Raw genomic sequence first — 14968 nt, 5'->3', positions numbered from 1 at the left:
CTGAGGAGGGAAAAAGAGCTGTTTAAAAAAAGGTATCAGTGAAATTATATTTCCTAGGTCACAAAGGTCCTTGCACCATCTCTCATAATCTCATTATATAAGCACCTCCTAGTAACTAGTGGATCTAGCCCATTTCTGTGTTGTTTCATTCACTGACCCTTCCCCCACTGCATTGTGTACATCCATGCAGTTCTCTAAAGCAACGCTGAACCTTTCATGAGACCTCATTTAAAAACAATCCTTCCAGTTCCATGGGGAATTTATACAGAAACACAGATGCAACAGAAAAGAACCCACCACTAATAAAACTTTTCAGATTCTATTTCTTCCATCAAGGAGAAAGAAGGTACAAAGGTAATTTATTAACGCGTGACAATTGGCAAAAGTCAGTAAACAGAATTTAGCTGTGATTCACTGCAAAACTAATAATTATCTGAGAGTATATTTGCAGAGTTGTCATAGCACTGAACTTTGCTACATGCACCCCCAATATTGATAATGCTCATACAAACTTTTATGGACTCCACTTTAAAAGGTTCCTTTCTATGCTCTCCATTCAGACTACATTTCCAGTGAATCAAGTTTTTCCCTTCTAAAAAAATTAACAAGCTTGCTGTTTCAGATTTGAATTACAGTAAAAATACAGTGAGATTCATTCAAGCAATATGACAAATCTCCAGCACTCAACCAGTGCCATAAAGCAGCTGCAACCAAATTTAGACAACTAAGTTAAGCCAGGTTTATGTCTGCACTGCATCACCAAAGCAGAATTCGGTAAGCAGAAAGTAATCTGAATTCTAACTGCTGTTAATTTATGAGTTAATGGTGCACTAATAGTTACAGAAGTCATCTCTCACCATATTTTCAAAACTGAAAAACACTGCTGGACATCACAAGGCACAATAGCTAGCTAATAGCAATATAGAGAAAATAAATACACATTCATAAGTACTGACTCAAAAGAGTAAGTACATACTTCTTCAGGGAGATGGATTTATTTGTTTATTTATTTAGGGCCAAGAGAAAGTGAATGATTGCATTTCATTGAAATTCAAAAGGAATGTGCTATCTCATCACCCTTAGGGAACTGAAAACCCTCAGCCCTTTCGAGAGCTTACATTTGTCTATATGCAAGACACAAAAATCAGAGACCAAACTGAGAATTATTAGAAAATAAATTAATTCAAGGTATGACACTTTAGAACTAACGAATACCACAGCAATCTTGTGTTTTACAAATGCAAAACATTTTCCCAGAAGCTACATTTTTCAACAAATCAACAGTTACTTACATTTAATAGCACTCCAATAGGATGTCTTCCACATATTGTGTTATGGTATTTCTTCAAGTAATTGCTAAAAGATACAGGATCTAGCTGCTCTATAATGCTCATACCCTGAAAAAGAATTGATAGCAATAATTACATTACACATTCACAAGCAGGTGTTTATACATCATCTATTTGTTACAACAGAGCAGGAGGAAAAACTCTTGCTTTGAACCAAGGATATTAAGCGAATCTCAGCACATGAGCTCTAGCTTGTAGTAATCTTGTTTCCATTCCTTGCCAAACTAAAAGTGCAGGAGGTCTTCCAAAGCTGTCATTAATCCACAGATCTGTGAAGTTATCTTTGCAAATACCAGCTAAGCTCATGTTAAAAAACCTCTGAAGACTAGTTGATCCCCACCATCCAAGACTGCCCTACTTCCATAAGATTTGGTACAGCTATAACCAGGCAAATTTACTAGAAGGGCAAAGCAGGAAGAAGTTGTGATTCCATCTGCTCTCCCTGGTAACAAAGTTCAGGGCCAAGCACTTGTCTGGGACTTCCAGATGTCAAAAAATCCTAGATAAAACCAACATTATACACATGCAATTCACGTGCATAACAAGTGTGATGTATCCTGGACATATCAGGCATGCAAGGCAGTTGATCTGGGCATGGCCTGGCCATTTGCTCAGAGCATACAAATCAGATCCAAAACATCTCTAAAGCACTATCAAGTTGGTGCACAACAAAAAAATATAAGAACTGGGAGATGGTGTTTCTACTTTACATGAGACAGTCACATGTATACATCCTTTCCTCCGTTGAAAAAGAGATCCACGATCCCATGGAGTCATGCTAAGGATACTCGCACACGTGTGGAAAACCAAACCTTACATACACATATACAAACATTTGCATTCTTAAAAGCAAAAAGAATCCTACAACTCCAGTTCTAGTCTACTCTTACCCCATCCCATAAAGCAGATCAAACACCATGAAAGTAGTTTAAAAATAAGTGTAAAGCAATTATTGTCTTAGTTTCTTCATGGGTTTGCTCTTTTGCCTGTATTAGACTTCACCCACTTATTTTTTTCTTTCCTCAGAAAATTATTAATTCCCTTCACCAGGGAAATGAGCTACAGACAGCCACTAACTCAATAAAATACATAGTTATGCTGCTTCTGTTGGTGAAACAGTAACTTCTTCCTTAGAGACTAGGAAAAAACACGGGAATAACTGGAGGATGATACTAGAAAACGAGACAATTTCTTCTAAGATTTCTGTATTTGTCCCAGCTCTTTTCCCCTACTTTTGTGTGATAAAAGCCACAATGCAGGAAGAAGTCAGTCTGAAGTCTCCACCTCAAGAGTGAATTATCCACAACACTGTGCAAGGGCATTGGATGATCTGGCAGATACCAGCTAATTATTCAGGCTGGATCACTGCTTACAATGGAGGAACAGAAGATTCCCAGGAGAGCTGGGAAAATTACAAACAGCAATGATAACTACTACCCTTGTGTACTTTTGAATAGAAACACACATAAGATTAATTAATAAAGAAATATGTTTTATGAAAAACAAACAACAGCAAAAAAAAAAAGCTGGCCAATTGGTGGTAAAAGCTCAGTTCTTCTGGATTCATGGAGAGAATTTTTGGACCCCTGGCCAGTAATGACAGCTGTTAATCACTCCAGATCTACAGAGCCTAAATGAGTGCCAAAAAAAAAAAAAAATAATGGTAGCTATTTTCTAACTAGCAGTGATTACATAGATACCATTGCATTTCCAAAGTTTCCAAAGCATATATTTCAACCATCCATTTACTATGTCAATATATAGCTAAAGAAAGCAGAACTAAACTTGACTACATACTCAAGTGAAACTAAGATATATAAGGCATTTACTCAGATACTGAACAGTTCATGAGAATATATTTTATCTGTTTGTAAAACCCTTTCATGACCTTTTAAAAACATGGAAATGGCTGCTCAATTGAGAGACTCATTTTACAGTTGTAAGACACTGGAACATACTGGGCAGAGGCATTTGAGCATTTGTCTCAAATGAATGGACATGGATTTATGAGAATGCCTAGTAAGCTTATTTCAATGCACAGTTCAGCACTGCAAAACATTTACAGCTATGCAATTAATCCCAGAAAATTCTAAGAGTTCTATACATCAGAGATGAAAAAAATCTATAGGCAATTGGTACAAACAAGATGTCCTATAAGCATTAGTTGAACTGAACTTTTCAATCTTTTGGATTTAAAAATCCTTGTGGCAGAGGAACAAAGACTATCAACCTTGTTTCTCAGTCTAAAATGGTGTTGAGGAACAAAGAAAAAATTTTTGCCAGGTTGTGTTTTATAAAAAACAGAGGTATATGAAGCTAATAATGTTCAGTATTTTAAACAACTCAGCTAGGCATGGCTCAGAACAGAGTTAAAACACACATGACAAAAGTGTAAGCACAGTTACACAGTTTATCACATGGTCATTATGGCATCGTGTAGAAATTGCATACCTCAGTTACCCAGATACTGTTAATGGCATCAAAAATAGCCTAGCATAGTGCAATTAACATGATCACAAAGTTACATTTTCAAATATCATCCCTTAAGCTTACAAATAAACTTTAAAAAATAATAACCCCACACATATATCCCAAAACAAGCAAACAAAAACTCCCTCAAACAAAATATAGACTTATTTTATACTCTATGCCAATAATGCTTTGGCTGGTCACATTAAAGTTTGTTATCAGTTATTTCAGCTGTTCCTTCACATTTCAAGATCTAAACTAACGGGACTCTAATGGAAATGGAAACAAACTTGGTCTTAGTACTATCCAGCCTAACTATCTTTGCATGTGTGAGTCATTCAGACTACACAACAAATAACCACCAGGAAAATTACTGTCTAGGCACAGAGAACAGGGACCTGGTGTCCTGGTTTGTAAGATAAGCTTGTATTCTATTTGCCATCTGTTGAAGGTTGGGCAGGTTTGTTATCTTTTCCAAGAACAATGGTTTGCTCCAAAGAGGTAATGGTTTGTTAATGGGCCATTGACTGATTCAATGCAGGGCTGGTAACGTAACACCATCCCATTGTATGGTATCATTAGCACTTAGAAAGGATCTTAACCCTTTGAGAACTGGTGGAGCAGACCCAAAAAGATGGTTAAAAGGTTGGGAGAAAGTTTCCCCAGGTGCTATTTCCTCGCAATAGGTACCGTTATTAAAGTAACCCCAAAAATATACAGTTAGTGTGTGATAGTTATGAATCCATGTACCTGCCTTCCAGAGGAAATTAAAGATCCATGAATTCCTCACCCAATTAACCCAGAAGCCAAACTTGATAACAGACACAGTAGCCTTAGTTATAGGACCCATTTTTAGATAAGGGTCTGCAAATGGAAAAAGTATAGCTACGGTCACATGCCACCCAAACCAAGGTAAACTAGACCACATGGTGATGCTTAAGATGTTTCTACACACAACAAAAAACCAAATTACTTAAGAACCGTTAATCCTTTTTCCCTCTCAATGCCCTCGAGCCCCACGTTGGGCGCCAAAATCTGTCTTGGTTTGACAAGACAGGAGTCTGTGAAGGAGGGCTAAAGCCTCCTGTGCAATGGAGAAGGTAAACCCCCTCCCTCCGAATTACTAGGATTTTTAAATTAAAAGGCTCTCAGGCAAAGATATGGGAATGGCAGTAACAATTCTTTACTAGGAGAAAACTAGATAACAATTTAAAAAGGCAAATGCAATCGGTACAAACAAAACTAGTGAAAAAAAAAAGTCCACAACCTGAGGATTCGGGGTGTTGGTAGCAGTCCGGTTGGGATGATTGCTCCTCTTGCAGTGGCTGATGAATTGCAGCTGCAGTGGTGATCTTTAGAAGGGTATAGTTTTCTCTGAAGATCTGGTGGCAGTTGGGCCGGTCTTCCTCTGCGCCGGGGTTGCCTCCGAGCTCCGCCGCCGTCGCCTCAGCGCGCTCCAGCTGCTTCTCTGGGAATCGCGCCGAAGGAGCTGCTTCTCTGGGAAATCCCGCAAAGAGAGAGAGAGCTGCTTCTCTGGGAAATCCCGTAAAGAGAGAGAGAGCTGCTTCTCTGGGAGTCCCGCAAAGAGAGAGAGAGCTGCTTCTCTGGGAAATCCCGTAAAGAGAGAGCTGCTTCTCTGGGAGTCCCGCAAAGAGAGAGCTGCTTCTCTGGGAGTCCCGTAAAGAGAGAGAGAGCTGCTTCTCTCTCTCTTTGCGGGATTTCGCGGAGAAGCAGCTCCTTCGGCGCGATTCCCAGAGAAGCGGCTGGAGCGCGGTGAGGCAGCGGCGGCGGAGCTCAGAGGCAGCTCCGGCGCAGAGGAAGACCGGCCCCACTGCCACCAGATCTTCAGAGAAAACTATACCCTTCTAAAGATCACCACTTCAGCTGCAATTCATCAGCCACTGCAAGAGGAGCAATCATCCCAACCGGACTGCTACCAACACCCCGAATCCTCAGGTTGTGGACTTTTTTTTTTTCACTAGTTTTGTTTGTACCGATTGCATTTGCCTTTTTAAATTGTTATCTAGTTTTCTCCTAGTAAAGAATTGTTACTGCCATTCCCATATCTTTGCCTGAGAGCCTTTTAATTTAAAAATCCTAGTAATTCGGAGGGAGGGGGTTTACCTTCTCCATTGCACAGGAGGCTTTAGCCCTCCTTCACAGACTCCTGTCTTGTCAAACCAAGACACCTGGGCATCCAGGCACAGACTCCTAATCTTACATTATACCAGCCTAAGAAGCCTGCCCAGGCTGGAGCACTGTGGAAGGTCCTGGCACACTGCAGCAGCATTGCAGAAGCCACCGGAATTCTGCAGGTCATTAGAGGTATCTGAGAAGCCATGGGTGCTGAGCATTTTTCATGGACCAAGTACTGGCTACTCCTGCACAGCACTGCTCAGTGCCTGCATTTTCCCCCATCAGCATTCAGGGTAACACAATCCTCCCATTGACTCAAGTGAGGTGTAAAGTATCCCATACCAAATTTATGCTGATATAAAATGAGCAGTGCAGTGAAGATTGAAGTGAGTAATCTGCATTTTCAGTCTAATCAATCAAAAACCATTACTTGTCAACAATGTCTTACAAAATACTTGCCCCACTTTATGTAAAAAGATAGTGTGTTTCAGGTTATGATAGACAAACTAATGCACATCATCTGCTCAGTTACAACTCTTCATTTGAAGGTTCTCCCCTAAGGTACCCCTTCTAACCACAAGGCTATTTCCTCCTTTTGCCATTACATCACGAAGTTGGCTGTAGTCACAGTTGTCAGATAAACAATTACCATGGAGAAACTGAGGTCTGCCCAGCAATATTTCTTACTCTGTATTTGTTTTATGCTGGAGTCTAATGGCTCTAAACTTCAATGCCCAAAGCGTTCAGCCGTTTTTATACACTAAGTGAGAAAATACGTTTATATGTAAGGTCCAGTCCAATTAAGGAAGAGGCCATCAATTCCCAAAGGCATTTCTAAGGAAAATTGACTTCATCTTGCCCAAGAATACCTTCCTGCTTATAATGTGGTCAGCTGATTGCTTCCCTAGTTAGAGCCAATAAAATGAAAATGAAATAAAATCATAAAATAAAATTAAGCCAGTTTTAGTACAGTTTTGTCTCTATCTTGATGCTATTTTGTCAGTCTAGAGGCCTACTGGTCACCAAAGTACAAGTTTGTTTAGCACATCAAATCACATGAAAAAATCCAATACTTATCTAAGGAAATGAGAAGTAGTCAAGTGGGACATAAAATTGAACAAACTTCCAAAAACTGGAATAATGTGGCAGGGAGAGCTCTGTGATATTGCTAGCAATAAATCTCTGAAAAATCATCCAAAACAAAACCTCCTCCATATAGCGTCTGAATATGGAGTCACATGTTCAGATATGCCATGATACAAAGAAGCAAAAAATAACCACAGTATGCTGCTATACAGCATGTTTAGTTTTCCAGTTAAACTTCAGATTGAAAAAGTATTTTCATAATTATTAAACAGTAGACATGATTTTCCATGTTACAAAAAAATGCCATTTCCATTTAGGTGAATAAGTACCAAAAGGAAGAGTGGTGCAGCAATGTATTCCCTAAAAGTAATTAAATGCCAAAGTCCAATCTTTCTTCAAGCTTTCTAGAAATTAACAAGGGGAGACTAATGTTTGTTAATGCACCCTAATCTGCTCTCCTGTAAAAACATTCAAAGCTACTGATGCTGGGATTCTGTAGAACAACACTTTCTTGATAGAGAAGCCTCTCAACTGACTACAAGAATTATTAAAAGTGGGATAAGCAGAATGAAGGCAAATTATTTACTGTCATTATTTCTATTCCAGTAATGAATAGTAGAAAAACAAAGAGGTTCATATGTATACACAAGGCAAGAAAGTCTAGAGATGTCTCCAGCAGACAGGAGACAAGGAAAAAATTAACATGCCATGAATAAGAACAGATCTCTGTTCTAAAAGATTCTACATAAGTTACATAAATTATGCAAGCAGTTGTAAATCAAATTTTAAGGTTACATATTTCCAGAAGAATTACTTCTAATCGGTGCCTTAAGTATAGTCTTGAACACTAAATTGTTGCGGTTTTCTTATGTTAAAAAGAAATCCTTGGCTCCTGTGACTGCAAAGAAAATGCAACATAATTGGCATTGGACCTTTAGGTATGTAACATTCCTTTCAGCCTTTTGCCAAACTCAAAATGAAGCATGGTGTACTGCTTTTTCCCCACCACCTACTACACAGTAAGGGGCAGCGGGAAGGCCACTCCCAGGGAAACTCTCAGTGGCTTTTACTTTCCTGACCATTGCAATGCCCTACTACAGCCTTTCCTCCTCCAAATGGATGTTGCTGAAACCTTTGCATAATCACAATGCTGTTTCCATATGCAGGTATTACAGCTATCAAGCTAGAACTACCATTCCGTGGAAGTACCGATTTTTCATGCATAATTTCTATTGGTTTTCAAAATCATAAGAGGGTATACATAAGAGGGTAGACAGAAATTACACTAGGGCATTTTTAGGTAGGCGAACATGCATTTTTTTCTCATTAATTACGCTTACTAGTTTATATCCACAATATAATTGTGTGCAGTCAGTAAAAGGGAGGATACTCGCTAAAACCAACAGCTAAATTCTTATTGTGGTAAGCAAAGGAAAATTATACATTCAACAAAATAGCTAATCTATTATATCTTGTTAGAAAAATTTCTAAAGTGTTCAAAGAAATGGAATGTACAGAAGAAATTTGTTAGTTAGTTCCACCAAATCTGAAAACTTACCATTTTATCTAGGTGCTCAATGGATCTATAAATTTCTCCTTGGGATTCATCATAGTAACTGTAACGGAACCTCTGACCTTGAAACAAAAATAATGTATAAAATAAAAAAGGGAAAAACTGTAGCTAAACCACTCCCTAATACTTACTAAATATTTGAAAGTATAATACTTATAAAGTAGTCATCTTCATTTATTTTATACCTTTTAGTTCCATTGAGGAAATTCTAGGGCAATCATAAAGTAGCAGCCCAGAAGTAAAGTAAAAAAAAAGAAAAAATACATGATGGGTGGCTATATTCCTAAAGAGAAATCTACTATGCAGATCTGACACTGAAGTATCACTCACTAATTGCCTCTTAATGCCTTAGACTCTAATTCTGTAATGAAGAAGTAAAGCAACATTTCATTTTGCTATCCCTCTTGACAAAGTCAGCTGTGGTGTCAGGCTACTTCTGCTTGCACAATACCCTCAGTAAAGGTTAAAATAAAAAATTCATGATAATTCAATGAGCAGTTTTAGATGGGTCATTAGCCACAACAGAACCAGGTCATTCTTATATACACCTTCCACCTACTCCACAATTCAAAGATGAGTGAAACATGCACTTAATTAAGTTGACCAAACATGACAATGGAAAAAAAAGGAAGAAGGTCTCTTGTGTCACATATATTTCTGAAGCAGTCACTTTTCCAGCTACTATAACACTTAAAAGAAAAATAATATTATAAAGCAGGGCAGAAGTCAAGGCTTCTGGAGTCTTTGTAGCTCTGTCACCAAGATGAACTGGGGTAGCACTGGTGAATTAGCATAAATAATCTATCTGCTATCTCACCCAGCAGCATAAAACATATAAAAGATATAAAACTTATTTCTGCCAGAGGAATGTGGCCATGCCCAGTGAATTTTTAGCTAATTACCTTTGAAAGTTGTTTTGAGGTGCTTAAAAGAAGAGTAAAAAGAGCAAGCAACTTCAATTACTTCATTGCAACAGTAAAGAGATGCATATAAATTCACACACCTTCACCATTTATTTCCTCCTCTATACTGAAAACACATTACCATATTAATATTTTTACTTCTTATTCCAGATTTTAAAAGACTTTAACTTTATGAAGGCATTTAAGTTGTAAAAATGAATTTACCAGAAGTTAAAATGTTTAATGTTTAATAAAATACATTATTTGGAAATAGTTACAAAATATTCAATATACCCTTATAATGAAATATGGAACTTACCCCAATGGCAAAAGTCAGAAGAAACCACAAAGAGATTACTAGGATCAGCTAGGTATTTACTGAAGAGTTTTCCAAATTCCTGCTCTTTTGACTCACTCAGTGCTCCGACCAACACAGGAATAATAGTAAACTCATCCTTATGGCTTATGAGCAAAAGAAAAAAGGTTGTAATTCAAGTAACATCTGAAGATTTTTCAGGGCTTTCTAACTGAAACTGCAGAATGGTTTAAAAGATTGCTATTGATCTGGAGATAGCAATTTGGTAAGGTTATACTAGGATGTTGTTTTAGGATCTCAAAATACTTCCATTTCAGAAAACACACACCCCCAAAAGCAGTATTTCTCTCTGCTGCAAAGTAAAAATACCAGGCAAACAAAAAGAAAAGACACAGTGAAATCAGCAATGAAGTAAGAATTAAATTTTCCCTATATAGATAGTGCATGTTAGGTAATTCTCCAAAGTAAATGAAACTTATATGAAAATGCTCAACACAGTACCCAAGTATATACTGATACTCTAAGGAAAATTCAAAACACAATGGCAATTAAAAAAAAAAAAAAAAAACGAGGGATGAAGCACATCTTAGGGAAGAAAGCCCAACACAGATTGACAATTTTTATTTCAAGTAAACATCTGAAACAGCAGCTATAAACACACCCCTGTTTTCAAAATTATTGAATTTGGCTCCAAGCAAACTTAAAATACCACAGAAAACTATCTAAAGTTCTTTCAAAGATGCCTTGAAAAGTAGAGGGGAAAATCAGCTATTGAAAAAAGTTCATGAAAGCATATCTAATATTAACTCTATTAAGTAAACCTGTTTATAAGAGGTGTTATAACTTCATTATTTAGGTGTTTGCTTCGCTCACAGTTTCAATTACAGCAACTTATCCTAGTTTGACCCTCTCCTTACCAAAATTTTTATCATGGGATGGAGGAGTATGAGCATTATATACATCATAAGGTCTTCTATGCCATAAAATGTATTATTATTTCCTACTGCACTTCAGGGTAGCTCAAATATTTAACACAGATAATGTTCATTCTTGTAGAAGTAATCAGCCTAGTACCTTTCCATGGCTTTAGCAGTATAAGGCAAATGCATTTCAATACTGTGTTCATCTTCATCTGTCTGTAGGGACATGCGCTCAAACATTCCAGTCTTCCACAATTCTCCATAAACTGAAAAGAATTAAAGATGAGTTTTTACTACATTTTTGCAAACTACCTCAAGTGCAAAAAGCAAGCTACAGTGTATCTTTATCAGAACATACTCACTATAAAAAAATTACTTGCATCCAAGTGCTATTATAAACCACTTGTTTCTAAATAAATTCAGAAATAAAATTATGTTCAAGTCATTAAAATATAAGCATAATTGATTCAGTCGTGTTAAATCAGTGACCTTACTAGTATATTGGAAAAGACTCAGTCATGATACAAAATTCAATTATACAAATAAAACACATTTGAAAATATACATGCATTTGCCAGTTAATGAATTTTTATTTTCATGAACAGTCCATTATATGTTAAAAAAAAAAATCAGATGAGCTATTGTTCAATTAGTTACTATTTAATTGATTATTGACTGAATTATGAAATATAAAGACAACCACAACTGATTAAGTAATCCACATTTGTAAGTTATCTTTTTTACTCTCAAACGTACTTGAGAGTATACAAAGTCATCTCCATATTCTGAAAATTCTCCACTGGATGATGAATTTGATGTAGGGCTGTGCCTCCTTCTCACCTCCATAAAGGAGCTCTACAGAAAGCAAAACATTTCTCACCTAAGGAAATTGAGTAGGCACCATGTAAAAAGTCTGAATTAGCTTGCTTAATCACAGTTACAATGAAACACAACACATCTGTGCTAATTAGCCCTTCTGAAAAAGATACCATATCACTTAGGTATACCTCAAAATACATAAAAGTCAAAATATCAAATTAATCTTCATTGCACTTAGTTCAAAAGACTGGCATTTTATGGACTAAGTTTCTAAGTTTGCAAGTTAGAAAGTCACATGCCAGAAAGTCATGTTCCTTTATTATCAGAAATAAAACTCAAACCAACTAAAGAACTTTTATTTCCAGCCAGAACACTTAACAGGAGAATGGAATATATGTTCAGTGAGTTATTATTTGATGTGACACTTTTTTTAGTTTTAAAACCCTGAAGCACACACTCAAAATTGAAAAGATAAGCAAAAATTTGGAATTCTTGCCAGAAGGAAGAGAGACACTATGGTTATAATGTGACCATGTCTGAAATAACCAGAATCATTCAGAAGTTCATTTTTTTTGCACTTGTATGCCACTTACAGCAAGGAAATGCCCAACAAGAAGAAAGTCCTCAGCACTGCAGTACCACAGTCAGCACCCAAGCCTCAATGATGTCCAAGCTCTACAATGCACTTACTCTTTTGGTCAATTCGAAGATCATACAGAGGTGTTCTATAAATGTCCACACTGGAAAGTGCACATCGGGAGAGGGGCACGTGATGGGAAGGCCCAAGAATGAAAATTTTTCGGCTACAACAATTAACACAGAAGGCCACAATTAGACAACTGGGATTGTGTAGCAACTCAGCTTAGAGTCACAAGTTTAATAAAAAGCTACAAACTGATACTTTCTCATGGCTGCAACAGTTTTACTCTGTTGCACTAAGACCCCGCATCAATCCATGGCCCAACCTTGCTTGGTATCTCAAGAATTATCATGAGATCAGTTCAATAATGCTCTAGCCTTAAATGTCTTAAGCAGGTCATACATGAGAGGGCACTCATCAGCTAGAAATTTGTCTGACTTCACTCATTTAGAGGCTGAATGATGTGTTGCAGTCACTTAGAACAGATTTTTGAATTCTCTCCTTGAATCAATACACTACTTAGCACCTTCAATAAATACAGGATCAAATAACAATTATGGGTTTATCATCTATTAAGAGTTTTCCACTTATTTACTTTATTAGCCTTACTCAGATTTCACTAAATTAAATTTTAAGTCCTTCTCAAATGCTGGGTTTATATTGTTTTATGTTATGTTTTTTCTGCTGTTGCATCAACAACAGAGACTTGGACAGGCACATTCATAGCTTTAGCTGATACTGTAACCTTTTACTTGTCATGACATCATTATTTCATCCAGTCCTCAGTTCCTGGCTCCTGCATAGATGTTAAGGGCCTCCTGCCACAGGACTTACAAGGAAAAAGAAAATATAGAGGCAATTCAGCTTTTCAGATTCAGGATTATATTATCTTGTTTCTGGCACTGTATTAAAGGATGGGGACATGTAAAGTTCTGAGGGTTTGGTTTGCTTAATCCCTTACACAGGGAGTACTATAACAAGATATACTAAAACACAAACTCCCTGCAAAGCTAATAAAAACAAATATTCAAACATGCAATCGTCTAGCCCAAAGATGAGTTCTAAACATCCCACATATTAAAAAGCAAATGATCCAGCAAGTTCAACCAACTCCTTATCAGGGAGCCTAGAGAATGCAGATTGTTCCAGAAATTTTAGAGAAACTAGGTATCTGTCATACCATGAGCTATTATCACATAATTTGTAATAGCTTAGAAAGAACTAAAACCATTGTCTTTGAAGAGTATTACAGTGTGTTATCTTAGGAACAACTAGTAAGCCTAGCCAGTTCTTATTTAGCATTGCAAAATACATACTTTGAGTAAATACTGCAGACAATTTTGTCATTAAAAAAAATGTTGCAGTCAGTAGAACATAACAAAAATTACATTTCTTCATCGAAAAATAACTGGACTCAAATTTTCAGAGGCAGACACAGACTACAACTGCATGTTGGGATTTTTATTTCATTTTCTTTTTTTAAACTTGTTAAAAACAAAAGTCCATTTGAAATTATTGGAACAATTAGCTTTCATAAACACATTGGTCACTTTGTCCACGGCAAAAGAGAATCCTGGCAGTATTCAGACCGTAGTCCTACACTAAAAAAATATCAATGCAGAAGGATGGTGAAGTATATTAAGTATTTTAATAGATTTAATAAAACAAATAAAACCTCCCAACGATAATAAAAAAGCCCCAAAAAAACCCAAAAAAACTAGCATGGGCTTTTATAAAAACAGTGGAACATCAGTAATAAACTGTCAAGTCATTAATCCCTCCCTTGCAAAAAGTAAGTTACCAATTATTTTAACAATATTCCTTTTTTCCCTCCTTTTGTTACATCTAATTTGAATATTTATTATTTAAAATACAAGTGATGCATAGAAGGCTAAAAAGAATACAAAATTAAAATGTTAGTACTTGCATATGTAAGAATGTAGCAAGAACACTCCACTTGAATTGCAACCTCAGGGTCTTAGGCTTTGTAAAGAAAGCTGTAATACTCACGTTATATTGGGATCCACCTGTTTGTAAGCATGGGCTGCACAAGATCCACAATAGGTGTATCCTGCATGGCTGCAAACCAAAAGTGTACAAAACGTTAAGATTTAAATATTGCTTAACATCTCAAATATGTTGATATTCAGTGTTAATCTCTCAGGATTTATTTTTTGTCTCCAGTGAACTAGAAATTGTAAGAGTGATCCAGAATTCCTGAAAGAGTAGGAAAGCACTGCTGCAGTATTGCTCACACATGACACGTATTTGTTGAAGAACTGGCAGTGACCATTTACTGACCAGTTAAAAAACTATCAGTGACCATTGAAGATTCAGGAAACCCCCCAATCAAAGGACCTTCCCTTATCTGTATGGATGTATGCAGACTGCACAACTGCCACAACTGCCTGTTATCCAAAGCTCATGATAATGCTAACAGCGCAGCCAGTGAACAAGGGAAGTGGCAAACTGGCAAACTTGGAGAAAGCTCTTCTAACCACACACCAGTAACTGGATATAATGACAGTAGAGGGGTCTTGGCAAAGACAGATATGTCACAGCAGATAAAGAGAGAATAAAAATGCTCTGTCATTGAAGAATGACTTAGGAACAGAATGAGCAAGCACATGGAAATGGGTGGAAGGCAGCATGCTAGCTTTTACTGCAGGGAATAAGATACATGCTTCACCCTTTCCCATCAGTCTGACATGGTCTTTTCTCAACCTCTTTTCCTGTGTGTGCTCCAAAACAATTTATA

At 36.9% G+C, this 14968-nt stretch overlaps 1 protein-coding gene across 1 annotated transcript in view; it reads right to left on the bottom strand.

The window, feature by feature from the left end:
• The window catches only part of MEMO1 (mediator of cell motility 1), a 29357-nt gene that overhangs the window by 711 nt on the left and 13678 nt on the right, over positions 1-14968 (bottom strand). The window contains exons 3-8 of the mRNA XM_021545463.3: positions 14221-14289; positions 12261-12373; positions 10906-11017; positions 9835-9977; positions 8599-8675; positions 1293-1397 (exon numbers count right to left, since the gene is read on the bottom strand). Of these exons, the coding sequence (XP_021401138.1) occupies positions 1293-1397; positions 8599-8675; positions 9835-9977; positions 10906-11017; positions 12261-12373; positions 14221-14289 (619 nt within the window). The remainder of the gene's footprint in view (positions 1-1292; positions 1398-8598; positions 8676-9834; positions 9978-10905; positions 11018-12260; positions 12374-14220; positions 14290-14968) is intronic.

This window comes from Lonchura striata, chromosome 3, assembly GCF_050655825.1.
Source record: "Lonchura striata isolate lonStrDom1 chromosome 3, ASM5065582v1, whole genome shotgun sequence".
Taxonomy (NCBI): domain Eukaryota; kingdom Metazoa; phylum Chordata; class Aves; order Passeriformes; family Estrildidae; genus Lonchura; species Lonchura striata.
The sequence above is the reverse complement of the archived record's forward strand: the minus strand, read 5'-3'. Positions and strand labels throughout refer to the sequence as shown.